At 47.5% G+C, this 27858-nt stretch overlaps 1 protein-coding gene across 1 annotated transcript in view; it reads left to right on the plus strand.

The window, feature by feature from the left end:
* SMC1B (structural maintenance of chromosomes 1B) overlaps positions 1 to 27858 on the plus strand; it is a 2375007-nt gene that overhangs the window by 1780277 nt on the left and 566872 nt on the right. The window contains exon 19 of the mRNA XM_069228259.1: positions 2324 to 2422. Within this exon, the coding sequence (XP_069084360.1) occupies positions 2324 to 2422 (99 nt within the window). The remainder of the gene's footprint in view (positions 1 to 2323; positions 2423 to 27858) is intronic.

A 27858-nucleotide genomic window follows, 5' to 3' on the forward strand; every position in this document is an offset into this window, starting at 1 on the left:
ACTTCGCATCCAGGTTCTACCGTCCGGGATCTCGAGGGAATGCCCTGTTGATCGACTGGTCAGGGATATTTCTCTACGCCTTTCCACCGATCCCCCTCATACCGGTTGTGATCAACAAACTTTACAGAATCAGCACCAGAATGATTCTCATAGCACCGCAGTGGCCCCGTCAATTCTGGTACACAGATCTCCTCAACCTATCGGAACAACCTCACAGGAGGCTGCCGTGCAGACCGGATCTTCTGAGCAGGTTGGAGGGCAGGGTTCTGCATCCCAACCTACCCTCTTTGAGCTTGACAGCATGGCTCCTGAATTCCTGCAATATGGGCACCTAGGGCTCTCGCAGGAGTGCATGAACATCTTGAAAGAATCCAAACGGCCTTCCACTCGGCATTCTTACGCTTTTAAGTGGAAGAGGTTCTCCATATGGTGCTGTCAACAAGGTCACAATCCTATACGGGCTCAAGAGGATGTCATATTATCGTACTTACTTCATCTGGCAAAGTCCGGTCTGCAGGTGTCATCTATTAAGGTACATTTGTCTGCCATTACAGCCTATCGTAAGTTACCTTCTCAGGAATCCTTCTTTACGAAACCAGTAGTCAAGGATTTCTTAGAAGGTTTGAAAAACGTTTTTCCACCCATTAGGAGACCCTCTCCTCCATGGGAACTGAACATAGTATTATCAAAACTTATGGACCCTCCTTTCGAACCTATACACAAAGCCTCTTTGCAACACCTTACGTGGAAGACGGCTTTTTTGGTAGCCATTACTTCCGCGAGGAGGGTCAGTGAAATTCAGGCTTTGTCTTCTAAAGAACTGTACACTGTTTTTCACGACAATAGAGTGGTTCTGCGAACTCACCCATCATTCCTACCGAAGGTGGTGTCAGAATTCCATATCAATCAGACTATTTCTTTACCGACTTTCTTCCCCAATCCGGAGACTCCGGCGGAGAAGGCGTTGCACTCCCTAGATTTGAAAAGAGTGTTGAAATTTTATTTGGATAAAACAAAACTGATTAGACATTCCAACCACTTGTTTGTAAATTATGGTCATTTGAGGACAGGAGAGGCAGCATCTAAACGAACAATATCAAGATGGATAGTTTCTTGTATTTTTAATGCTTACCAGTTGGCTAACAAACAGCTACTAGGTAGACCTAAAGCGCATTCCACTAGGGGAAAAGCGGCTACTGCTGCCCTCCTTAACAATGTTCCAATATCTGAGATTTGTAAGGCTGCTACATGGAAGTCTGTACATACATTTACTAGACATTACTGTTTGGACTCAGATGCGAGAGCAGATGCCCAAGTGGGGCAGGCCTCTTTGAGAAATTTATTTGCATGATACATATCTATTCCTGCACTTCTATTAGACAGTCCGCAGAGTTTAGGGATGGGCTTGCTAATCTATTCAATGTTTATGACTATTGATGAGGATCCCCTGGAAGAGAAGGATAAGTTACTTACCTGTAAATCCTAGTTCTCTTCCAGGGGTATCCTCATCAAAGTCATAAACAACCCACCCTCCTCCCCGGACGCACGTCTCCTAGAAGTGCAGGACAGACTGTCTTTTGAATCCGTTACACAGATTATCACTGTAAAAAAGTACTGACCTAACTGTGAACCAACTGTCACCTCTCCTTCACCCCTGAGGCATGGTGGGATACTGGAGGTGCTCAGGGTCTTAAAGGCACGGTGCCAAAGTTTTTATGGTTCTCCTGTGTTAACCTGCATGCAGCCTATTGGCTAAGAATGCTCCATTGTTTTTCAATGTAGTTTTTTCTCTTTTTTCTCTAGTGATTACTACTGCTTATTTCCCTAAGCCCAGTTTTGGGGGCTTGGGTAGATATTTATTCTCTATTGTAATTTTTATTATGATTAAAAAAAAAAAAAGAAAAAAAACTTCATAGAAAAAAAGCATTTTAGCCTGTTTATGATTATAGCCTGCATTGCCGTTTTACACATGTATTCATGAGTTTAGTATCAAAGATATGTCTACTAAAAATGCTATATATATATTTTTCGTGCATGTTTCATACTTTATATGTGTGTATTTGATGTATGCTCCGGGGTCCCCGCACAAGGGCGGGAATATTCAATGTTTATGACTTTGATGAGGATACACCTGGAAGAGAACTAGGATTTACAGGTAAGTAACTTATCCTTATTTACATCCATTTAAATGTATAAAACTTTAGAACACCATTATTTGCTTAATACGTGATAAAAAAAATAAAGATATCCTTGTAAATAAAGGTTTGGTGCAGTTACATTTGTTGACTTATACCTTATTTAATATTTGTTTTGCTTTTTGCAGCTCGGAACTGAAGTAGAAGGCACCCAGGATACTGCAGATATATATGCAAGAGAACGAGACATGCAAATAGACTATAGCAGTTTAGAGGATGATCTGAAGGTAAATCAATGGTTGTCTCTCTTTCATAAATCTAAGATCATCTGTGTTCAGTCTTTGCAGATACTGCAGCACCATCATCTTCTATCGCTATCCCTCCAGACCAAATGTGTGGTAATATATCTAGGTGACAAACTGAAGCCCAAGATACAACAATCGTTACATGCCTTGCTTTTCAGTTAATTGTTTTCCTCTAAAGAGCACAGACTTGAAATGATGCTGCTTTTCGTATTTAAAAAAAAATCAGGTCTGAATATAAGTGTAGGAGGCAACCACACGTTGGTTTACAGGTGTAAAAACTAGATCACCTAATGCTCTAAATTGTAAGGTAGCTTGGTCGAGCAGTTCGGCCAGTCTTGGAGAACAGAAAAGCATATGTTGTACTTACAGTACCAATTATGCCACTCACACATTCGAAAGGAATAACTCAAGACCAATTTTTAAAAAATACTGCAGTTTTTTATATAATTTTTAAGAACAAGATAATCATAATTGATTAAGTACTTTTTGCAATATGGATTTTTGAAGTTTAATAAAAATAGTCTTTGTATGCGTAATTACGCACCATAGGAATCAATGGAAAGTCACATTTAAAAATACATATAAAATCCTACAGTTGATTTACCAAGTTCTTCTTTTGCAGGTTGGTCAAGGTCGTCGGTGGGCATACCGTGCCAGCTGGAAAAGTTTGGGCGGTTCCTGGTTCCGGCGGGAGCAGTGATAAAAAGACTCTGGAGCTGGTGCAGGGCCACTGCAGGGGACCACTTGAAAAAGCACTGCCCAGGTAAGTTTAGAGGTGGTTCCTTGGGGTCTCCTTGAAGTGCTCAGATCGCAAGGGGTGAGGGACCCTTAGGGCACAGCAGGTTCTTAGTTGCAGGGCACAGGGCGGCCTGGTGCAGGTCAAATCGGTTAGCCAGGAGCTGTGTGCAAAGATGCCTTTTGGATCTGGAGGTAAGTCACTTCAAGGGCTGCTTGCAGGACAATGGGCATGCTCTGGCGGGCAGTTCTGGTTGTGCCTGAAGTCCCCTGACTGAGGCTTCTTCCTGGTTCTTTTTCAGCCCTGTGCGGGTTGGTTTTCTTGGTGTCTGTTGTGGCTGACCAGTACTCAGGGTATTGGTACAGTTTAGCCACTGGAGGGCACAGTGCCACCAAACTTGGCACTCTTGCAGGGTTTGTCCTCGTGGTCGTTGGGGTGTCGTAGGGTCTGGCTGTGGCTTCCAGTTCTGGAGTTAGCAGCTGGTCAGTGAAGTGACGCTCACTGGGTTGCTGGTTTCTTCTTTGTTACAGAGTGGTACCTCCTCTCTGGAGGGGGTTCTTGGGTGATTGATGAAGCCTGAGGTCCTCCGGGGGTTCTTGAGGTCAGTCCAGTTGTCTAGCTTCTCCTCAGCGGCTATTATCGGGTCCTGGGTGCAGCAGGTCCACAGTTCCGTGCCTTGGATCTTCTTGGTGCTGGTCTTCTTTGTGTCCTTCGAATCTGATTATTTGGTCTAGGGGTGCCCACTAAATACTGTATTTAGTGGGAGTTTTAGGGGAACCAATGGGACACTTACCTTTGGGTGGCTACACCCACTACATTGAGCACTTCCTGTGGGAATGGTCACTTCCATGTAAGATTGGGTGTCAGGAGGTGGCAGGCTGGATAGAACCAGTCAGTAACCATGCCAGAGTAGTTAACTTTTGCAGGGGGCACCTCTAAGGTGACCCCATGTACCTTTGGGGATAGATCCAATACTAGTAGCAGTTTGGAATTACCATTTTGAGTTGTTTGATACCAAACAGCCCATGGTTCAGAGTGGCCATTGTGTAGCTGGGAAACTTGTCTTCACCAGTGTCCAGCACATGTATTAAAATGGCTGCTGTTCTCTCACTATGTCCTAGATTTGGCAAGGACACAATGGGGTCATATGCTCATGCAGCTGTGCCCTTACATACGATATGGTGTGCCCGGCCTTAGGGCTTTAAGGCCTGCCAGAGGGGTGTCTTAACCATAGTATATGCAGTGTATGGTGGACAGGGCACATAGGCAGTGTGCCAGGTCGAGTTTGTGTTTTAGGTTTGCACCAGGACACCCAGCCTGCAATGGCAGTGCAGGGGGGATCTGGATGTGTGGCCCTAGAGGGTGGCAAAATCAGTGCTGCTGCCCTCAGGGGCCTACCCTTAGTACCCCATGCCCAGGGTACCTAAGTACCTTTTACTAGGGACTTACAGTGGTAGCTAAAGGTGTATCCAATTGTGCCAGTGCATCACAACAGTTTTAGGGAAAGAGCTCTGGCCTAGAGAAACTGGTTACCAGGGGCCCTGAGCACTACAATTTGTGGGCTACATCATACATCAAGCATAAAGGGGGGGCTAACCATGTCAAAAAGAGACCTTTCTCACACTATCCCGCTTCCCCCAAGCGAAAGAGGATGAGACTACCATTTCCCTAGTGAGTCTTCATCATTTAAGCGGAAGAACCTGGAAAGGCCATCTGCATAGACATGGGCAGTCCCAGGTCTGTGTTCAACTTGAAAGTCCATTTCCTGTAGGGAGATGGACCACCTAAACAGTTGGGGGGTTTTACCCTTCATCTGTTGTAGCTATGAACTATGAAGTGAGAGCCAAACAGGTATGGCCTCAGCTTCTTCAAGGCCCAAACCACAACAAAGGTTTCCCTCGCTACGGCACTCCAAATTTGTTCACTAGGGAGTAATTTCTTGCTTATAAAAGCAACTGGCTGGTCATGTCCATCATCATTTTTCTGGGAAAGGACCACTCCTAGCCCCATTTCAGAAGCATCTGTTTGGACTATGAATTGCCTGGAGCAGTCTGGGGCTTGTAGGACTGGAACAGAGAACATAGCTTCCTTCAGAGTGGCAAAGGCCTTTTGACAACTCACTGTCCAGTTAACCTTTTTGGGCATGTTCTTGGAGGTTAGGAGGTTAGTTCTATAAGGTGGAAACTATGGTGCCATAGTCCTTCGCTAATTTCCTATAGTACCCAGTCAAGCCAAGGAACACCCTGATGTGTCTGGGTTGTGGGAGCCTCCCAAGCAAGAACAGTCTAAATCTTGGGTTGGAGGGGTTGTACTTCACCAGCCAGGTGACCCAGGTAAACAACTTTTCCCTCCCTATCTGGTACTTACTGGCCTTGATAGTGTGGCCTGCCTTCTGCAGAACCTCAAGAACCTTCCCTAGGTGGATTAGGTGATCTTGACAGGTGGAACTATAGACAGCTATGTCATCAGGATAAGCTGCACTTAAAGTTTCCAGTTCAGCAAAGACTTGGTTCACCAACCTCTGGAAGGTGGGAGGTGCATTCCTTAGTCCATAGGGAATAGCAGTGAACTGATAATGCCTACTAGGAGTAGAAAATACTGACCTCCCTTTTGCTACTGTGGTCAGGGCAATCTGCTAGTACCCAGTTATCAGATCAAAGGTACCCATATATTTGGCTGCCCCTAATCTGTCTATGAGGTCCTCAGCTCTTGGAATTGGGTGTGCATCAGTTTTTGTCACAGAGTTGAAGCCCCTGTAGTCACACAAAACCTCATTCCCTTTTCTCTCCTTTGAAGTGAGGTCTGGGGACTAAAACTACTGGGCTAGCCCAGGGACTCTCAGAGGGTTCAATGACACCCAGATCCAACATCTTTTTAACTTATGTTTAAATGCTCTCTCTGACATGGTCTGACTGTCTATAAATCTTGTTCTTGACAGGCAAGCTGTCACCATTGTCCACATCATGGGTACACCAGTTTGTCTTTCCAGGGGTCAGAGAGAACAACTCATCATACTGGTTGAAGAGTTGCCTGCAATCAGATTGCTGTTGTTCAGTGAGGTTGTCTCATAAGACCGCCCCATCCACAAAACCGTCTTGTGTGTTGCTGGAGAGGAGATCAGGGAGAGGCTTACTCTCATCTTCTTGTCCCTCATCTGTAACCATGAGCATGGTTACATCAGCTCTGTCAAAGATGGGTTTTAGGTGGTTGACATAGATGTTTCTTTTTGGGGTTTTGCAACTGCCCAGGTCAACTAAATAAGTGACCTTCCCTTATCTGTCAAGTATGGGATAGGGCCAATACCATTTATCCTGGAGGGCCCTTGGAGCAACAGGCTGCAACACCCAAACTTTCAGCCCTGATTGGAATTCCACCATAGCAGCTTTATGTCATACCAGAGCTTTTGAAGCACCTGGCTGGCCTTAAGATTTTATTTACTGTCTCTCTCCATGTAATTAGTCATTGTTGAAGTCAGGCCAAGCACATAGTCCACAATGTCTTGCTTGGGCTCTTTGAGAGGCTTCTCCAAGCCTTCCCTAACAAGACTTAGTGGTCCCCTAACAGGATGCCCAAACAAACGTTCAAATGGAGAAAAACCTACTCTCTTTTATGGCACTTCCCTGTAGACAAACAGCAGGCAAGGAAGCAGGATATCTCATCTCCTTCTGAGCTTTTCAGGGAGCCCTCTAATCATGCCTTTTAGGGTCTGATTCAATTTCTCAACCAGCCTATTTGTTTGTGGATGGTACGGGGTGGTAAACTTTAAGGTCACCACACATGTGTTTCAAGTATGCAGGCATGAAGTTTGAACCTTTGTCTGATACTGCCTCCTTAGGGAATCCTACCCCGGTAAAGATACGCATGAGGGCTTTGGCAACCCCAAGTGCAGTAATGGTCCTAAGAAGTATAGCCTCAGGGTATCTAGTGGCATGATCCTCTATGACTAGTACATATCTATGTACTGATGCTTTTTGAGGGTCAAGGGGGCCAACAATGCCGACCCCTACCTTTTCAAAGGCTACCCCAACCACTGGTAGTGGCCGGGCCTTAAGTGCCCATCTGCTTTGCCACTGGCCTGGCAGTTTAAGAGAGGCTGATAAAACTCCCTCACTGTTTGGGACAATCTTGGCCAATAAAAGTGGTCAACTAACCTACTCCAAGTTGTGTTTTGGACCAGATGCCCTGCTAGGTAAATGTCATGGGCTAGAGTGAGGAGGAATTCTCTGAACTTTTAAGCCACTACCACCCTCCTGGTTGCACCAGGCTTGAGGTCTCTGGCCTCAGTGTAAAGGAGCCCCTCCTCCTAATAAACCATGTGGGTACCACTGACATTCCCTAACTCTTCCTGTGCAGCCTGCTGCCTGAGGTCTTCAAGAGTGGGGCAAGTCCTCTGCCCCTGGTACAGATCTTCCCTGGAGGGTCCCCCTGGGCCCAAGAGCTCTGGGTGGTAATGCCCAAGCTCTGCAGACTCAGTTCTCTCCAAGAAGGTTGACTCGTCCTCTTGAGAAATGGGGTCCTGATTTGGGATCTTTTTTGAAGCTGGTCCTACAGTCTTCTTGCCTTTTCTCTTGGAAGGCCGGTCCACTATTTCAGGGTCCATCTCTCCTTTTTCTGTCTCAAGTTTGCTTTGTGCCCGTGTCTTGACACATGCCCACTCAGGGATCCCTAGCATTGCTGCATGGGTCTTCAGTTCTACATCAGCCCAGAGGGGAATGCTCTAGGTCATTTCCAAGCAGGCAATCTACAGGGATGGATGAGGACACAACCACTCCTTTTTGCCCTGCAAGCCACCATCCCCCAACCCCCCCCAATCAAATGTTACCATAGCCATGGGATGGAACTTTGTCTCATTGTCAACATTGGTGACAGGATAAGACGTCCCTACCAGGAACTGATTTGAGTGTAGCAAGTGACCATGGTAACACTAGCTCCTATGTCCCTTAGTGCTTTCACTTTCTCCCCATTAATCAAAGGGTGCTGCCTGTATTTTTTCATGTCACTTGGCAAGGCAGCACAGGATAATTCTACCCCACCCTCAGTGACTAATGTTGCCTGTGTGGGGTTTATGACATGGTCAAGCCACACCTCTTATCCCATCTGGAGATTGACAACTGCATTTACTGCAGATTGATTAGAGACATTCTTTCTGTTTTTACAACCAGAGTCTCCAGTTTGGTGCCCTTTAGTCTTGCAGTCATGGCACCAAGCCCTGCTGGGATCAAAGTGTCTCCCTTTGTGCACACCCCTGGATTTTGAGGAGTCACTAGGCCCACCCTCCTGTGCAGGTTTTTGGGGGCCTTGAGAAGACTCTTTGTTATGTTTCTTTGGTTCCCATCTTTCCCTTGGGGGGCTTTTTGGTCTCTTCCTTTTGGTCTTCCCCACCAATGGTAGTTTTGGTCACCCTTGTTTTGACTCAGTGGTCTGCCTTCCTCCCCAATTATTGAGGGGAAAGTGGACCCAGGTCTACCAGATGTTGATGTAGCCTAGCATTGAAACAAGTACGCAAAAGATGTTCTTTCATGAACAGGTTCTACAGCCCATCATAATCTTGTACCTTGTGTCTAGCTAACCAAACACCCAGCATTTTTCCTGAATAGTCCACAAAGTCTACCCAGATTTGGCTCTGGATTTTTCAAGCCTCCCTGTACTTTATTCTGTACCCTTCAGTTGTAAATCCAAAGCCCTCAGTCAGGGCAATCTTCATGAGGTCATAGGATTTAGAATCTAGCTCATTCAGAAGCCTATCCCTGCACTTTCCTGAAAATAACTCCCACAAATAGTGTGCCCCAGTGCTTGTTCTAAATTTACCACCCAATGCAGGGTCTTTCAAAGAATAAAACCCACTTACCTATATCATCCCCTTCACCTTTGCAGTTGATTGGATTGGGGTGGAATTGATTTGAGTGGGTGATTTGTTGGGGTCGGAGTGGATTGGAACGAATTGGACTGTAATTGAGTGGATTGAGGTGGAGTGAGGTAGATTGTACTGGAGTGCGATGGATTGGAGTGGGGTGGATTGGAATTGGGTGGATTGGATAGAGGTGAGGTGGATTAGATTGGAATAGGGCAGATTGGATTGGGCTGGATTGGATTGTGTGAGGAGGGTTGAAGTGGGGTGAATTGTGATGGACTGGGGTGGATTGGATGAGGTGGATTGAATTGGAGTGGGGCATATTGTTTGGATTGAGTGGGGCCTATTGGTTTGGACTGGAGTGCGGCATATTTTGTGGATTGGAGTGTGGCAGATTGTTTTGTACTGATTGGGGCTTATTGTTTTGTACTGGAGTGGTGCCTATTGTTTTGTACTGGAGTGGGAGAGATTGTTTTGGATTGGAGTGGGGCAGATTGTTTTGAATTTGAGTGGAGTAGGTCGGATTGAGTGGGGTGGGTTGGATTGAGTTGGGTGGATAGGTGTTGGGTTGGATTGAGTTGGGTGGATTGGTGTGAGGTGGATTGGAGTGGGACAGATTCGGATGTACTGCACAATTGTTTGTTAAAGCATAATTTTGGAAATTACACATAAAAAAGACACAATGCTGCTTTGCAATATTCAGAATAAGATAATGGTCATCTTTTGAGAACGGTGCCAATGAGCAAAAAACATGAGTGCTAAGTGAGAAAAGAAGACTTGGCAAAATAAAAGAACGTTAATTATAGAAAAAAAAGACTTTGCTATTTTGTTTGTCCTGCTAGGCACGCTTTTGCCAGTCACACTCCTTCTGTTTGCAGGGCACTAGAAGTTGAAAAGACCAAAATAGTACTTCAATTACGTAGGAGCAGCGGATGGGCATTGATAAAGTTGAGCTAATCAGGTCTTGGTCCCTGCTCCACAAAACGGAACGGCCTGCATTGACCAATTACGAGGCTTCAAGAAGAGTGCCACACAAGCAAACAAATGGTAAACAATGGGTGGGCTCCAAGCCCTTATTGGTAACAACAGTGTCTCACAAGTGAGATTCATGTGCTGGTGCATGATATTGCAGGCTGGACCCTGAAAAAGGGACAGCCCCTAAAATGTCTGTCTTCAGTGCAAACGTTAGGTGCACATTTAGCCTCATGCTAGGCCTAATCATATTAGAATGTGATTTCAAATTGTACATGCATTAACAGTAAAAAGCGCTCTCTCCAAACAGTTTCGTCTTTGCAGAGTTCTAGTGGTACATTTTTGCACGTTCGCCAGCAAATACGATCCAAATTTAGACACCCAAAACTCTCTGGCCAATGCAGGCTCAGGCTAAATTACCAAGTCGAGCCACAAAATCAGGGAAACTGTAACCCATGTACCTCCCACAACCTACGTGGGGATGGTGCCTCCTTGGAAACAAATAGTCCTGTTATACTACTGGATTATTAGTGAGTTTCAGGGCCCCTTTTTCCAGTGGAGAAACAGATATGAAATCTACTCCTTATAATATATTTAAAAACTTTATAAATAACTAATTGCCTAATGTAGTACAGATTACATGAATAGAGATTACTGCAAAAATAAACACAAGATTAGACTATATATTAAAATAAATGTGAACATATTGGATGCTGTTTGGCAGTATTCATTGAATCAAAGCATTTAGGCTGGGGTTGATACTGGCGAAGCAACGCATTGCTGTGCATTGGACCAGCCCAACTCCACCAACCTGTGACAAATGAATGGCTGACCTAGTTGAATGGGCAAAGGCCGAAAAGTATATACTCTGTAGGGCCCGGACAGATGAGAATGCTGAGCGGGGTCTGGAAACTTGGAACAGTATGATTGAGCATCTGGAAGGTGAGCCTGTGGAGGGAGACATTGATGGGCAGGCAACTGGGAGCTTGTGTGGCTCTGACGATCAGGAAGGGTGGCCAGGTGCTGCAGCGCAAAGGTCTGAGTCAATGGAATTCTCGGGGAGGATGGAATAACGTGAGCGCCAAACAGAGTAAGGGGGGTGAGATGTGGTGGCAGTTGCAGAAGATCGGAGCTCAGTTTTGTGACTATTTTGATGGGATCCTGGGGTGTGAAAAGGGGCGTGGATTATTGATATATAGGGGGGATGAGTGGGATGTGGTTGGTGTGCATGGACCCGTTCGGCCTGCCTCCCACCTACATGAAAACAAGGCAACAGTTGTGGGAGGCTCTGGAGCTTATCATCCGGGGTGCCCTGGTGCTCTCCTCTCCTCTCTCACCTGCCTTTAGGTCATTAAGGAATTCAGGAATTCTGCATATCGCATTGAAAAAAGTGGCTATGTGAAGGTACGCTTCTAACCTGTCATGCTGTTGATATTGTTTACTGTGTTACACAACGCTGTTGTGCTGTTTTTCTGTAAAAGCTGAATAAATACATTTCTAAAACAAAATATTAAGTGATTGAACAGGCCTGTGGTGAAAATCCGTACCTTCTTAGCCTCCAGCTAAATTTTTCTTAGGACCAAAACAGCCATATAAGTTTTCAGGATGGCCTCTAAAACACATTCCTTTGATGCATTATAAAGGGGTTTCCGATCAGCTACTGTGCTTTGGGAAGGCCATAGCTTAGCCATGTTTTGAACTACAAAAAGAATACATAAGACTGGCTGCCTGAACCTATAGCCCTCAGCTAAGATGTATGTAGCATAAAGCTTGTTTGAAGCTCCTTGTAGTCTCTCCCCGAGGAAGCCTTTGCATCAGACTTAAACACTCTTTTCTTCTTATTTTGAAAAGGCCATGCTACTTGATTAGTGATGTAAAATTCATGAGTTAGTATACAAATTCTATTGCCCATTATATTTCACATTGATGCATGCTTTTTGATGGATACTTCTAACCACAGATACCTCTCCTTGTGAATATTCCCCAGACTTCAGACTGGAACCAATGCAAACTGTAACTACAGGCCTGCCATTGCAGCTTGTGTGAAATGTTGCATGTACCTTTCACTCCAGATATAAGGTTTGCCTTATATCAAGGTCACTGCACTCTGACCCTGTAAGTCACCCCTAAGGTAGGCCCTTCAGCTCAAGGGCAGGGTGCATGGTTCTACGAGTGAGGGCACCCCTGCATGAGCAGAGGTGCCCCTACAGATCCCAGACTCCATTTCCTGTGCTTTGTAAGTGTGGGAAAGCCATCTTAAAGTATGCAGTGGACACTAGTCAACATGAGTTCTCCAACTACATAATGGCTTCACCGAACATAGGCATCATTGGTATCAAACATGTTGGAATCATGCCACTACACTGATTGCAGAGCTAGTTGCATGATACCATGTACACTGTGGGTTCCCTAGGAGATCCCCCAAAGTCTGCCTGTATAGCCTTGCAGGGTCTGCATGACAGCCCATGCTCCTGCCGACCCCAGGCAGTGTTCTGCTCCCCTGCTGCTAAGCTTAACTTGGGCAGGGGAAGGCAAAACAAAACGGTTCCTGTAAGATAGAGGTGTGACCACCTCTTCTTTAGAATAATGTGTCTCTGGTCTGCGGTAGGAGTGCCTGTGAGCACCACCAAACTGCTTTGAAGGGCACATTTGGTGCCCTCCTTGCATACACCGGTTTGCCCCAGTGCAGGAACCCCCTGGTTCCCACTTTGGCATGAAACCACACAAAGGACAGTGGAGTGACCATCCCCTTGTCTAGCTCCTCACCTAGGGAGGTGCACAGAGCTCTGCCAGGTAGCCACTTGATTCTGCCATCTTGGAAATAAGATGAGCAGATGCCCCTGGAGCATCTGACTGGTTAATCCAGCAGTATGACGTCCCTAACCCCCTCTGATAGGTGGTTCACTGCAGTAAGTGTCCAACCCCCTTCCTAGGTTACTTAAGGGCTCCCCTAAGGTGGGACCTTAGATTCGTCTGCAAGACTTCAGGAGCTGTCTACAAGTCTCCTCTGAAAAACACTTCTGCAACCTGGACACACCAGAACTGCTGCTATTCGCTGGAACCAAGAGCAAGACTGTAACTAGTAGGAGGGCTCCTACTGTAACTTTGTTTCCAAATTCTGCAAAAACTCTTGAACCCCCATGGCTGTGCATCCTCCAGAGTTACTGGGACTCTCCCTGCTCTTCGGAAATCAAGAAGGAATCTTCCTTGGCATGAAGGAGTCCCTCCCCTGCATCTGCAGGCACTTCAGCAACAACCGGCTTGTGGATCCTACTGTCCCACAGACTCTTCAAGGCTTCGCAAACCAGATGGTGGTTCTGTGGCATTCTAGAGGTCTGACTTCCTTGCAACTGGGAAGTCTGTAGTCCCTCACTGGAGCTGCTGGGATGGAATCCCTGTGCATCACTTCTGCTTGTCATTGCCAAGGCTTGTTGGCTCCACAGACCACCTCCTAACTCTCAAGAAGCACAGCCTGCGACGCAGGCATCCCTCTTTGCTGTGCTGTTGAGGCCTCCCTGTGACTCTCTGTGCCTGCTACCAGAGGGTCCTGCTGGCTCTCCTGCTTTGGGAGTAATTTTCGCATTACATTTTTTAAGTATATGATTTGCAGCCCCCTCCCCTGGCAGGGGCCCACGTTATTTTATGCATTTACTTACCTGTTGCTAATTTTTTTTTTGTATGTACATATCTCCGGTTAGGAGATGTACCAAAGTTAGTTCTAGAATGTGCATTACAGTAAGTATAAACTATTTTTCTAACACTGGTATGTTTCTTTCATGTGCGTTTATTACTGACTGACCTGTGTGGTATTTGCAACTTCTTTACACTCTCCTTAATAAGCCATAGGTGCTTTCCACAGCTACCCTTATGAGAGCTCTGGTTATCTAGAGATGCCTACATTATCACTAATGGTTGCCTTGCCTCACCTACAGGTGTAACCCATATACTGAGACAGCCTCCAACATGCACCTCATATTTGGACGTGAGGACCCCATGGGTCTAGAAACTGCACCAACCAAACTTCTGCTGGTGGGATTGTCCTCAGCACAGGTCAGACCCTCTGGATCCGTTCTTGGATCAAGACCAATTCCATTCATGAATCCACGATCTTTGGTGGGGTTTGGTCCTGTGGTACTGTTGCCAGTGCCGCCACCGACACCTCTCAGCAGTTTCAAACCCATTTAATTCCTGACTTTAAGATGAAGCTGGGCCAGCATCGCCCAACACCGGGAGGGACCAGACCTCAGCAACTGTCCGGGCTGGAGGCGGTGCCTCCTTTTCTTGACAGGCCCTGCGGGGATTTTTCCCAGGGTTAATATGAGGATTTTTATGGCTATCCTGACCCCATGAAGATCCTTTGGCCCAGTTAGCTTGCAATGGGTTTGAGGAGCTGGAGGATGCCAGTGACCTGGACACTTAACCAGGCACTGGCCTGGTATCTCCCCCTAGTGTGGCTACGGAGGAAGGATGCCTCCTTTGCTTTGGTGGTGAGGAGGGCAGCTGAGTTCCTCAACCTTCAGCTGCCCTGCATGGAAGTCAAGATTAATGTTTTGATGGAGGTTCTTCAGCCCGCCATATCCCACACAGAACCTCTGCTACTCTTCAATGAAGCCAGCTCTGATGTCCTGCTCAGGGCCTGTGCCAAGCTACCCCAGGACAATTGCATGTCTACACTACCCTACTCCTGGGTGAATTCTGGTACAGCCCATTCCACTCCACCAGACAGGTAATCTGAGAGGCAGGGTACCTCCTGGAAGAGGATTTATCTCTTCTGCCTACATTTCAACACAGTTTGTGAACACTGCTTATCTTCTAGGCTGATAGTGTGGACTTGGCTGCATAAGTGCTTCCTATGGCCTCAGAGGACTACCGAGCCATGCTGAACCAGGCTATTGCTGATAGCAGGGTTGCAGCATAGTTCTTTATCAAATACGGGCTGCACATGACTGACGTGCTGGCCAGGGCTATTGCTTCATCGGTGCCACCATGCCTGGCTGAGGTCATCTGGTTTTTCATGGCATGCCCAGGAATCCGTCATGGACATGCCCTTCAATAACATTTGCCTGTTTAAACAAATCTGATTTACACTTCATTGCTTCAAAGAGTAGGGTCATCATCCAGTCGTTGTGGTTTACCATGGCACTCGCCAGCCTCACCATGCTTTTTGCTCCTTTCGTAGGTACGGTAGGGGCTACTATCCATATCCTTTCCAGCAGAGCCACCACAACTGTAAAAAATGGAGTTGCTTGGCTAGGGTGTGAGCTCTGGGAAAGCAGAAACCACAGTCCTTGTCAGAGTGAGGCACAAGCCAAATGTAGGAAAGTGCCTCTTTTGACATGGTCACCCCCGCCCCCACACATTTTGCCTGGCTTCAGGTGCAATTTCAACTAAAAGTGCGCTGGATCCCTGCTAAACAGGTCCCCAGTGCCATACCTCTTTTCCCCAAAACTGCACAGTTATTTTTCCTAATTAACAAACATTTAGCTTCCACTGTAAGTCCCTAGTAAATAGTACCCCTGGTACATGGGGTATGGGGTACTAAAGGAAGGTCTCTGAGGGCTGCAGCATGACCTGTGCCACCCTGAGGGACCCTCTCACTAATTACACATAGCCTGTGTGCCCTGTCCCCTTTACAATGCTTGTAATATATGTAAGTCACCCCTCTAGCAGGCCTTTCAGCCCTAAAGGCTGGGTGCATTGTGTAGGAAAGTACCCTTTTTTTCATGGTTAACCCCACTTTTTGCCTCCTGTCAGTGTCTTTTGACTTTGTTCACTGGGATCCTGCTAACCAGAACCCCACTGACTGTGCTCTCTCCCACTAAATCTGGTTGTTCCTGACTTAGTACACCCCACAATTAGCATACTGGTGCCCGCATGTAAGTCCCTAGTATATGGTGAAAGGAAATGCCTCCTTGGCATGGTTACCCCCTGATTTTTTGCCTTTGCTGATGCTAAGTTATGATTTAAAAGTGTGCTGGAACCCTGCTTACCAGGCCCCAGCACCAGTGTTCTTACCCTAAACTGTACCTTTGTCTCCACAATTGGCACAACCCTGGCATTCAGGTAAGTCCATTGTAACTGGTACCCCTGGTATCAAGGGCCCTGATGCCAGGGAAGGTCTTTAAGGGCTGCAGCATGTCTTATGCCACCCTTGGGACCCTTCACTCAGCACATGCACACTGCTTCACAGCTTGTGTGTGCTGGTGGGGAGAAAATGACTAAGTCGACATGGCACTCCCCTTAGAGTGCCATGCCAACCTCACACTGCCTGTGGGATAGGTAAGTCACCCCTCTAGCAGGCCATACAGCCCTAAGGCAGGGTGCACTATACCACAGGTGAGGGCATAGGTGCATGAGCACTATGCCCCTACAGTGTCTAAGCAAAACCTTAGACATTGTAAGTGCAGGGTAGCCATAAGACTATATTGTGCGGGAGTCTGTCAAACACAAACTCTACAGCACCATAATGGCTACACTGAAAACTGGGAAGTTTGGTATCAAACTTCTCTGCACAAAAAATGCACACAGATGCCAGTCTGCAATTTATTGTAAAATACACCCAGAGGGCATCTTAGAGATGCCCCCTGAAAACATACCCGACTTCCAGTGTGGACTGACTAGTTTTTGCCAGCCTGCCACACACCAGACATGTTGCTGGCCACATGGGGAAGAGTGCCTTTGTAATTCTGTGGCCAGGAACAAAGCCTGTACTGGGTGGAGGTGCTTCTCACCTCCCCCTGCAGGAACTGTAACACCTGGCGGTGAGCCTCAAAGGCTCACCCCCTTTGTTACAGCGCCACAGGGCATCCGAGCTAGTGGAGATGCCCTCCCCTCCGGCCACTGTCCCCACTTTTGGCAGCAAGGCTGGAGGAGATAATGAGAAAAACAAGGAGGAGTCACCCACCAGTCAGGACAATCCCTAAGGTGTCCTGAGCTAGGGTGACCCTTACTTTTAGAAAGCCTCCATCTCGTAGAAGGAGGATTCCCCCAATAGTATTAGGGATGTGCCCCCCTCCCCACAGGGAGCCAATGGCTACTAAACACACCCCTAAATTCAGTATTTAGGGGCCCCCAGAACCTAGGAAACAAGATTCCTGCAGCCTAAAGAAAAAGAAGGACTGCTGACCTGAAGCCCTGCAGTGAAGACGGAGACGACAACTGCTTTGGCCCCAGCCCTACCGGCCTGTCTCCCAACTTCGAAGAAAACTGCAACAGTGACTCATCCAACAGGGACGAGCGACCTCTGAAGCCTCAGAGGACTGCCCTTCACCCAAGGACCAAGAAACTCCAGTGAACAGCGGCTCTGTTCAACCATCTGCAACTTTCTTGCAACAAAGAAGCAACTTCAAGGGCTTCACGTTTCCCGCCTGAAGCGTGAGACTTTCTGCTCTGCACCGACACCCCTGGCTCGACCTGCGGAAAACCAACACTACAGGGAGGACTCCCCGGTGACCGCGAGCCCGTGAGTAGTCAGCGTTGACCCCCCCTGAACCCCCACAGCCACTCCTGCAGAGGAAACCCAGAGGCTCCCCCTGACCGTGACTGCCTGGAACCAACACTGCACCCTCAGCCCCCCGGAACCAAACTCCAGTGTAGGAGCGACCCCCAGGCGACCCTCTGCCTAGCCCAGGTGATGGCTACCCCGAGGAGCCCCCCCTGTGCCTGCCTGCATCGTTGAAGAGACCCCCGGGTCTCCCCATTGCTTTCAATACAAAACACGACACCTGTTTGCACTCTGCACCCGGCCGCCCCTGTGCCGCTGAGGGTGTACTTTCTGTGCCTACTTGTGTCCCTCCCCCTCTCCCCCCCCCAGTGCCCTACAAAATACTCCCTGGTCTGCCCTCCGAGGACACAGGTCCTCACCTGCTGGCAGACTGGAACCGGGGCACCCCTGTTCTCCATTGAAGCCTATGTGTTTCGGGCACCTCTTTGACCTCTGCACCTGACCGGCCCTGAGCTGCTGGTGTGGTAACTTTGGGGTTGCCTTGAACCCTCAACAGTGGGCTACCTTGGACCCAGCTTTGAACCCTGTAAGTGTTTTACTTACCTGTGAACTTAACAATTACTTACCTCCCCCAGGAACTGTTGATTTTTGCACAGTGTCCACTTTTAAAATAGCTTATTGCTATTTTTGCCAAAACTGTACATGCTATTGTGATTATTCAAAGTTCCTAGAATTCCTGAGTGAAATTCCTTTCATTTGAAATATTACTCGTAAATCATGAACCTGTGGTTCTTAAAATAAACTAAGAAAAAATATTTTTCTATATAAAAACCTATTGGCCTGGAGTAGGTCTTTGAGTGTGTGTTCCTCATTTATTGCCTGTGTGTATACAACAAATGCTTAACACTACCTTCTGATAAGCCTACTGCTCGACCACACTACCACAAAATAGAGCATTAGAATTATCTCTTTTTGCCACTATCTTACCTCTAAGGGACTCTGTGCACACTATTTCTTACTTTGAAATAGTACATACAGAGCCAACTTCTTACATATGGTAACTAGGTAACCAGGGCATTGAGGCACCAGGTGTTCCCCATGGGCTGCAGCATCTATGGGAGCCCATGCAAAATGTGTCTGCAGGCCGGCCATTGCAGCCTCTGTGAAAATGTGCATGCACCCCTTCACTACACGTCTCTGCACCAGGTCACTGTAAGTAACCCCTATGGCAGGCCCTCCTTTGTGTGAGGGCACTCCTGCATGAGCAAAGGTGCCCCTGCAAACTCCAGTTCCATTGCACTGGACTTCATAAGTGCAGGGAAGCCATTTTACCCATGTACTAGACATAGGTAACTACCTGTGTCCAGCTACATAATGGCAACTCTGAACCTGGACATGAACCCCACATTTTGTCTTCCCTGACATTTGTCTTTGACAAGGCTTGTTGGTGTTTTTTCAACACCACTGACCGACTGCAATCCTTCTTCTTTCATGGGATGTCGACTGCATCACTCCAGGAACTCTTCACCTGTTCCAGTGCTGCACTGCTGACTATCTTCGCTCACATTGAACCTGGTCCTGCCTCCACAGACAGGTGGGTAGTGGCTTTTGCCACCACTGAACACTCCAACGTGAACTTGACTTGGTCCCCTTCCTTTACAGGTCCTCCTCTACCAGGATCCACCTTTGGTTACTTTCAGTATTGTCTGGGTCTTGCAAAATCCTCTTCTGAAGTCCTTTTTGTGGATTTGAGGAGAACCCGGTACTTAGGGCCAGATGTACAAAGCGTTTTGCATGGTGCAAACAGCGAATTTTGCTGTTAGCGCCATGCAAAACGAGCATCGCAATGCTCATTCCCATTTTGCGATTCAGTAACCTGGTTACCGACTCGCAAAATGGGAATGCGGATCGCAAATAGGAAGGGGTGTTCCCCTTCCTATTTGCGATTCGCATCACGATGTAGAATTGCTTTGTGACCGCGGACGCGGTTGCAAAGCAATTCGCAGTTAGCACCCATTTCAAATGGGTGCTAACCCATTCGCAAAAGGGAAGGGGTCCCCATGGAACCCCTTCCCCTTTGTGAATGGCTCTAAAAACATTTTTTCAGAGCAGGCAGTGGTCCTATGGACCACTGCCTGCTCTGAAAAAATAAAAAAAAAAGGTTTCATTTTCTCGCGTGTATTGCAACTCGTTTTCCTTTAAGGAAAACGGACTGCAATACAAAAAAAAAAAAAACTGCTTTAGTAAAAAGCAGTCACAGACATGGTGGTTTGCTGTCTCCAGCAGGCCACCATCCCTGTGAGTGCAACGAATCGCAAGGGGGTCGCAAATTGCGACCCACCTCATTAATATTAATGAGGTGAGTCTTTGCGACCCCCTTGCGATTCACAGATGGTGTCAGGGACACCATCCTGCATATGGGTTTGCGAGTCACAAACCCATTTCTTTCTACATCTAGCCCTTAGCTCTTTTCTCCTGGTCTCTGGGGGGCCCTCTGGTACTTACCTTTTGAGGTTCCTAGTTCCTCCAGCTCCCCTCTACTGATTCCACTTCCTTGGGTGGGGGCCCGACTTTCACTTCTTAGTATATATGGTTTGGTCCCCCTCAGGGCCTTCAGTACTTACTATTGTTCTCACTGTTTCCTATTGCCTTTTATGCTAATTCCTGACTCCTAATGTGTATATAATAGTGTGTTTACTTACCTCCAGTTGGGATATTGCCTAGATGGTATTTTGGTATTTGTGTTACCATAACAAAGTACCTTCATTTTTGTAACACTGTGTGGTTCTTTCATGTGTGTAAGTGCTGTGTGACTACAGTGGTATTGCATAAGCTTTGCATGTCTCCTACATAAGTCTTGGCTGCTCATCCACAGCTACTTCTAGAGAGTCTGGCTTCCTATACACTGACTACACCTCACTAATAGGGGATACCTGGACCTAGTATAAGGTGAGAACACCATAGGTGCTCACCACACACCAGCCCAACTTCTGACTCATTATGTTACATGTGAAGGCATTTCTAATTGAGCAGATATGCCCCAGCTATGTCTAAGTCAATTCTCAGACATAGTAAGTGAACAGGGAAGCCATTTTAAGTATGTGTGCTGAAGACTGGTTATTACGAGTTCCCAAGTTAAATGATGGCTTCACTTAAGCTAGAGATGTTTCATATCAAACATCTTGTATTAATAAACCCTCACTGAATCCAGTGATTAATTCATCTGATAGAGACTTCTAGTTGCAGATTCCTTACCTTTGAATTTCCCCAGGCGTCAGACTGGATCCGGAGAATTTTTCTTTGAGCAGTACCTCTGCATGCCGTCAGGTGGCATCGGTCGACTCCGTGGGCGTCGTTGGAATCGTGCTCGCCGTGATGACTTTGCTGTCGTATATAGGCATCACCCCAGTGCCCTAACGTCAGTTCTTTTCTTCCCGCGCCAGTCTACAACCAGATCCAGAGAAGAGCTATTTCAGTAATTTTTTTACTACATCGACATTTTTGACGAGTTTGTGGATGCGTCGAGGGATGTACCGTAAGACCTGATTCAAGCCCTGTGATTCCTGTCACCAAACTGTGTTGGTGACAAATCCGCACCTCCTGTGCTTATGGTGTTTGGAGTGCGAAGGCCTTGAGGGAGCGGTCCCTTTGAGACATCTCCTCCAGCCATGCCCCTTTCATACAGTCAGACATCGGAGGATCATATGGCGCTTCTCCACGAGGAAGTCCAAGCCCTTTTGGCCTATAGAGAGGGTTCCGTTGTCGGAAGCAGGTCGTGGTTGCTATTCCCGCTACTTTCTGGTTCTGAAAAAGGACAAAGGTCTCTGACCTATATTAGATCTTCTGTCCCTCAATCTCTTCCTAAAGAAGGAGAAGTTCAAAATGTTAATATTGGCTCCTGTCCTATCTGCCCTAGATCCCGGAGACTGGATGGTAGCGTTGGACTTGCAAGATGCATACTTCCACATTCCCGTCTTGCCGGCCCACCTATGTTACCTATGATTCGTGGTAGGTCACGAGCACTTTCAGTTTACCGTGCTCCCCTTTGGTCTTACCAGTGCCCCTCGGGTGTTCATGAAAGTGATGGTAGTGGTGGCAGCTTATCTGTGCAGGTTAGGGGTCCCAGTCTTCCCCCTCGACGATTGGCAGTTGAAAGCGAACTCACCCAAGACAGTTGTCTCCCACCTCCAGACTACGGCGAACCTTTTGCATTCGCTGGGGTTCACTATCAATGTGCCGAAGTCACACCTGACTGCTTCTCAGGTGCTCCCTTTCATCTGAGCTGTTCTGGATACAGTGCAGTTTCGGGCATATCCTCCCAAAGAGCGAGTCCAGGATATTCGGGCTATGATACCGATGTTTCAGCCTCCATGCTGGATTTCGGTGTGCATGATTCTGAGGCTGCTGGGCCTCATGGCCTCCTGCATCCTGTTGGTTCAAAATGCCGGATGGCATATGCAGGCTCTGCAGTGGAACCTGAAGTTCCGGTGGGCGCAGCATCAGGGGAATCTCTTCGACAAGGTCCAGATCTCGGAAGGGACTGCGAAAGACCTGCAGTGGTGGTTAACGAATCAGGATTGGGTCAAGGGCAGATCCCTCTCCTTTCCGCAACCAGATCTTACTATCATGACCGATGCGTCACTTCTGGGTTGGGGTGGCCTCATGGGAAAGGCAGAGATCAGAAGTATCTGGTCTCCAGCGGAAACCGGTCTTTTTATCAGTCTTCTGGAGCTCCGAACGATTCAACTAGGATTGAAATAATTTCTTCCCTCCCTCAAGGGGAAAGCAGTGCAGGTGTTCACAGACAACACCACCGTCATGTGGTATTGCAACAAACAAGAGTTGTGGACTCCTTGTCAAGAGGCTCTTCATCTCTGGACTTGGCTGGAACATCAGGGCATTTCCCTGGTGGTTCAACACCTGGCAGGCTCCTTGAATGCCAGAGCAGGCGAACTCAGCCGACGATGCATGGTTGATCACGAATGGCGTCACAATCCGGAGGTGGAGCAAGGTCTCTTCATGCAGTGGGGAGAACCTTTGTTAGACACATGAATGGCGTCGCCATCCGGAGGTGGCGCAAGGTCTCTTCATGCAGTGGGGAGAACCTTTGTTAGACTTGTTCGCCTCCATAGAGAGCGCGCAATGTCAGTTGTTTTGCGTGTTGGAGTTACCAAGGCGGCACTCGCTCGGCGATGCTTTACGTCCTGAGTGGAACCCAGGCCTCCTGTACGCCTTCCCTTCAATACCACTTCTGCCCAGAGTTCTGAAAAAGATCAGGCAAGACCTGGCCCAAGTAATACTGGTGGCTGCGGACTGGGCACGGAGAGTCTGGTATACTGAGCTCTTGAACATGGCCATAGCTCCTCCAATCAGACTGCCTTTTCGGGAGGATCTTCTGTCGCAGCAGGAGGGGAAGGTCCTCCACCCAAACCTGTCAACTCTGTGACTTCTTGCGTGGAGATTGAGCGGCGACAGTTGACATCTTTCGACTTGCCACCCGAAGTCTGTGACGTTATCTTGGCAGCCAGGCGACTCTCAACCAAAACTGTATATGCCTGTCGTCGGAAGAAATTTGTGGCATGGTGCATCGACAATTCTTTTGATGCTCTAGCTGCTCCTCTCTCTCAGTTCCTTCTCTTTATTCTTTCCCTTGCCCGGCAGGGTTCCACCTTGAGCACTCTTAAGGGATATTCCTCTGCTATCTCTGCTTCCTTAAGGTTACCTGATCAGCCTTCTTAATTTAAATCTCCCATAGTTGGAAGGTTTTTTAAAGGCCTCATACATCTTTTTCCTCCTATCCCATTCATCATGCCCCAACGGGATCTCAACCTGGTCTTAACTTACCTTATGTGTACCCCATTTGAACCGCTTCACAACTGTCCTCTAAGGCTCTTAACTATAAAGACTGTCTTTCTAGTTGCCAATACTTCTGCCCGCAGAGTTAGTGAACTCCAGGCTCTGTCATCTAAGCCACCTTTTCTTGCCATACACCCTGACAAAGTGGTGCTTCGCATGAGGGCTTCTTTTCTACCCAAGGTAGTGACATCTTTCCATGTCAGACAGTCCATCACCTTGCCCACCTTTTATGCACCCCCACATCCCTCTCATGAAGAGGAGAGACTCCACCATCTGGACCCAAAAAGAGCGTTGACGTTCTATCTTGATCGTACCAAAGACTTCTGGGTGGACCATCAACTCTTTGTGGGATATGTGGGTGCAAAGAAGGGGAAGGCGGTGCAGAAGAGGACCATTTCAAGATGGGTAATCTTATGCATCAAAATGTGCTACGCTCTGGCTGAAAAGCAGCCCCCTGAAGGTTTTAGAGCTCACTACACCAGAGCTACTGCTGCTACCACAGCATTAGCACGGGGCGTTCCAGTCCTGGATATTTGTCAGGCAGCAACGTGGGCATCTCTGCACACATTTACCAAGCACTACTGCCTGGACAATCAGGTCCCAAGGGATGGCTGCTTTGGCTGTTCGGTCCTGCACGACTATTTGGTGTGATTTAAGTTTGCAGCCCCGCCACCGGGGATGATATTGCTCAGATATCTATTCAGAGGTAAGGAATCTGCAACTAGAAGTCTCTATCAGATGTACAAGTTACTTACCTTCTGTAACAAAATATCTGGTAGAGACATATTCTAGTTGCAGATTCCTTACCGACCCGTCCATCCTCCCCGCACTGCTACCTGATTTCTAGGGACAGGAACTTTCCTTTGAGGGCCCTAGTTTTTGCGCACCACTCTCAGTGTTCTTCATGGCTCAGCGCTACTGACGTGGAAAATCATGAAAAGAAACTGACGTCAGCACGACGGGGTGGCTTCTATATACGACGTGACATCATCACCGTGAGCACGACGCCTGTGGAGTCGATTGACGGCACGCAGAGGTTCTGCTCGAAGAAAAATGATCTGCATCCAGTCTGATGCCTGGGGAAATTCAAAGGTAAGAAATCTGCAATTAGAATATGTCTCTGCCAGATATTTTGTTACCGAAGGTAAGTAACTTGTACATTAATACATGCATTTAGAGGGCACCTTAGAGGTGCCCTGTGAAAACCTACCAACTCCTAGAGTGGACACTGATGGGTCAAAACCAGTGCAGCCACCTCAGACAGAATTCTGGCCCCCTGAGGTGAGAGCCAGCTCTCTTGAGGGCTCAGAACAAAGGCCTGCTCTGGGCAGAGGTGCTAACTCTTCCAGGCAGGATGGACATTCCATGACGGGGAGCTTCAAATGCCTTGTCACATGTGCAGTGTGACCCAGGCCTCTCCAAATGGTAGTGAAGGCCGTCCCCCAGTTCCTGACCCCACTTTTGGCAGCAGGATGCCGGGAAAATTAGTTAAATTAGAAGGAGTGCCCACTTCATGCCAGTCCCACACCTTAGGTGGACGAGCTGAAGTGGACACTACTTTTTAAATTACTCCTTCTTGTTTGGAAGGAACTAGGCCACTAGGGTTATGTTTATGCCCACTTCCCAGCAGAAGTGGTCATAAGGAAGGTGTAGTCACCCTAAAGGTGAGCAACCCTTTTGCTACTGCCTGGCACTCCCTGTAACACCCCTAAATTGAGTTTTTAGAGGGCACACCTGATCCCTAGAACTACAGAGTCACACCAGCAGAGAAGACAACAAACCAACTGATTTGGCCCCAGCCCTACCAGCCTGTCTGCAGCCCCTGAAGATCCTGTGCCAAGATGACCTGTCCTGCAGCCCAGCGACCTACAAAGCTTTGAGAGCACTGCCTGCCTTCAACAAAGATCAAGATCTCGCAAGAACAAAGGACCTGTTCAAGAAGAAACCAACTTTCAAAGAAAAAGGACTCTGCCCTGAGGAACCGTAAATCTTTCTCGAGATCCACCTCTGCACCTGATGCCCACAGTCCGAGTCTGAGAGGCCCACCGGTTCTGTGAAGGTTCCACTGCGATTCTGAGTTCGAGTCCACTGTGGGCTGACCCCTGCCGGACTCTGCCTCAAAGCCTGCACTCTCGAACCAAAGACTCCCCCTGACCACAACCTACCTGGTAGGCTGTCCCTGACACCAAAGGACACCCCTGCACCCGAAGCCCCTGGGCTTCGGTATCCCTACGTCCCATAGCATCTGAACTTACCTGGGCAGCTGTGGGTTTTCTTTGTTAAGCCTCTTGGTCCGAGCCTGCAGCCTTTTTCCAAAATGTATCTCCCCCTTTTAATTGCATTGGGCGCCTGACGCTGTGTTGGCAGTCTGCATCCTGCCACCCCTGTGCCATTGAGGATGTAAGTTTGGTGCTGCCTTGTGCCACCCCTATGCTTACCTCAACCCCAGGAGATCAACCACTGATACCACTTTACTCACATGTGCGTAGCGCACCTTCGGTTTCCCCCGTCTCCAGTGGTTAACATTGGATACCCAACTGCGAATTTCACTTCTGCACCCGACCATCCTTGTGTCGTTGGATTCACCCACACTTTTTGCCTAGTAAATGTTGTAGCCTAGTAATTGTTAGTGCCCAGGACCCCTGTTAACCAGGTTCCCTCAACCAGAACTCTTTCCCCAAATCTGTTTTGATGCATTGGCACAATTGGAGATACCTATAGCTGACCCCATAAGTCCCTAATAAAAGGTACTTAGGTACCCAGGGCAGGAATTACTAAGGGTAGGTCCCTGAGGGCAGCAGCACTGATTGTGCTACCTTCTAGGGCCATGTATTCAGATGCACCCAGTATTGCCATTGCAGGCTGAGTGTCCTGATGCAAACCTAAAATGCAAACTCATCATGGCACACTGCCTGTGTCCTGTCCCATACACACTGCATGCAATATAGTTCAGTCACCCCTCTGGGATGCCTTCCAACCCTAAGACAGGGTCACTTTACTGTATTTGAGGGCATAGCTGCATGAGCAATATGCCCCAACTGTGTTCTTGCCAAACCTGGGAGATAGTGAGTGAACAGAGCATTTTAAATGAATGTGCTAGACACAAGTCCGTACGAGTTTCACAGCTACATGATGGCCACAACTCAGAATAATACATCCAAACTGGTGCCAATGTTGGATCTATTATCAAATGTAACCAGGGGTCACCTTAAATGTGTCCTCTGCAAAAGCTAGCTAGCCTGGCATGATTGCTGGCCGATCACGTCCAGCCAACCACCTACAGACACAAGCCTGCATCCCTGGGGAATAGGCTACATCAATACCTGTTAGACCTGGGTCCACTTTCCTATCTAGTATTGGGGAGGAACCAAGGTCAACCAAGGTTACCAAGGGCTAACCAAAACTACCAGTGGTGGGGGAGGCCAAAAGAAAGGACCAAAAAGCACCCCCAAGAGAAAGATCGGAGGCAAAGCAAAAATAACAGAGTCTTCTCAAGGCCCCCAAACATCTGCACAGGAGGTTGGGCATAGAGACTCCTCACCGTCCAAAGGAAAGCACTTTGGGACAGATGTATCAAAAAGTTTTGCAAACGGTGCAAATCAGTAAATTCGGCCGTTTGCAAGTGCAAAACAGTGGTCTGCGATGCATGAAATGCATTCGCAGACCACAAATAAGAAATCGCTAAAATTGCGATTTCTTGCGTTGCAACCTGGAAATTGCGAGTTGCAATTTGCGATTCGCAATTTCCAGGTCGCAAGGCTATGCTGGAAAAAATCGCAAATTACGATTTTTCCAAAAATGGCATTTTGCACTTGCAAACTACCATGCTTTGCAACCAGGTGGTAATCTGGTGCAAAATTTAAAAATGCAGTTAAACTGCATTTTTAAATTTAACATGTAAAGCACACATGCCCTTTTGACATGTGTGTACCTTACATGTTGGAAAAAAAAGTTTTTGGGGTGCAGCAGATGGGGCCTTAGGCCCCCAGCACCCTGGCCTTTTGCATTTCCAAAATTGCGATTTCTGTTTCAGAAATCGCAATTTTGGAAATGCAAAAAATTCACAGCTATGAATGGGGCCGGTATCGCACTTTGCGATTCGGTAATAGCTTTTGCGATTTTTAAGAAATCGCTATTACCGATTCGCAAATGTGATACATGGCCCATTGCGAGTCGGTAATAGCGATTTCTGAAAAAAAAATCGCTATTACCGAATCGCAGTGGACCATGATGGTACATCTGGCCCTTAGATCCCAGCAAGGTTTAGTGCAGTGACTGCAAAACAAAAGGGCACCAAACTGGAAACTTTAGCTGTAAAAACAAAAAGAATTCCTTTAGTCAACCTGCAGTAAATGTAGTAGCCACTCTCCAGATGGGATCAGAGGTGTGGCCTGACCATGTCAGTGAGCTCACAGAGGCAACATTCGTCAGTGAGGATGGGGTAGAATTATCCTGTGCTGTCTGGTCTTATAATATGCAAAAATACAGACAGCACCTTTTGATTAATGTGGAGAAAGTGGAAGTACTGAGGGACACAGGAGCTAGTGTTACCATAGTAA

The sequence above is a fragment of the Pleurodeles waltl genome, chromosome 4_1, assembly GCF_031143425.1.
Source record: "Pleurodeles waltl isolate 20211129_DDA chromosome 4_1, aPleWal1.hap1.20221129, whole genome shotgun sequence".
In the NCBI taxonomy this organism is placed as follows: Eukaryota; Metazoa; Chordata; class Amphibia; order Caudata; family Salamandridae; genus Pleurodeles; species Pleurodeles waltl.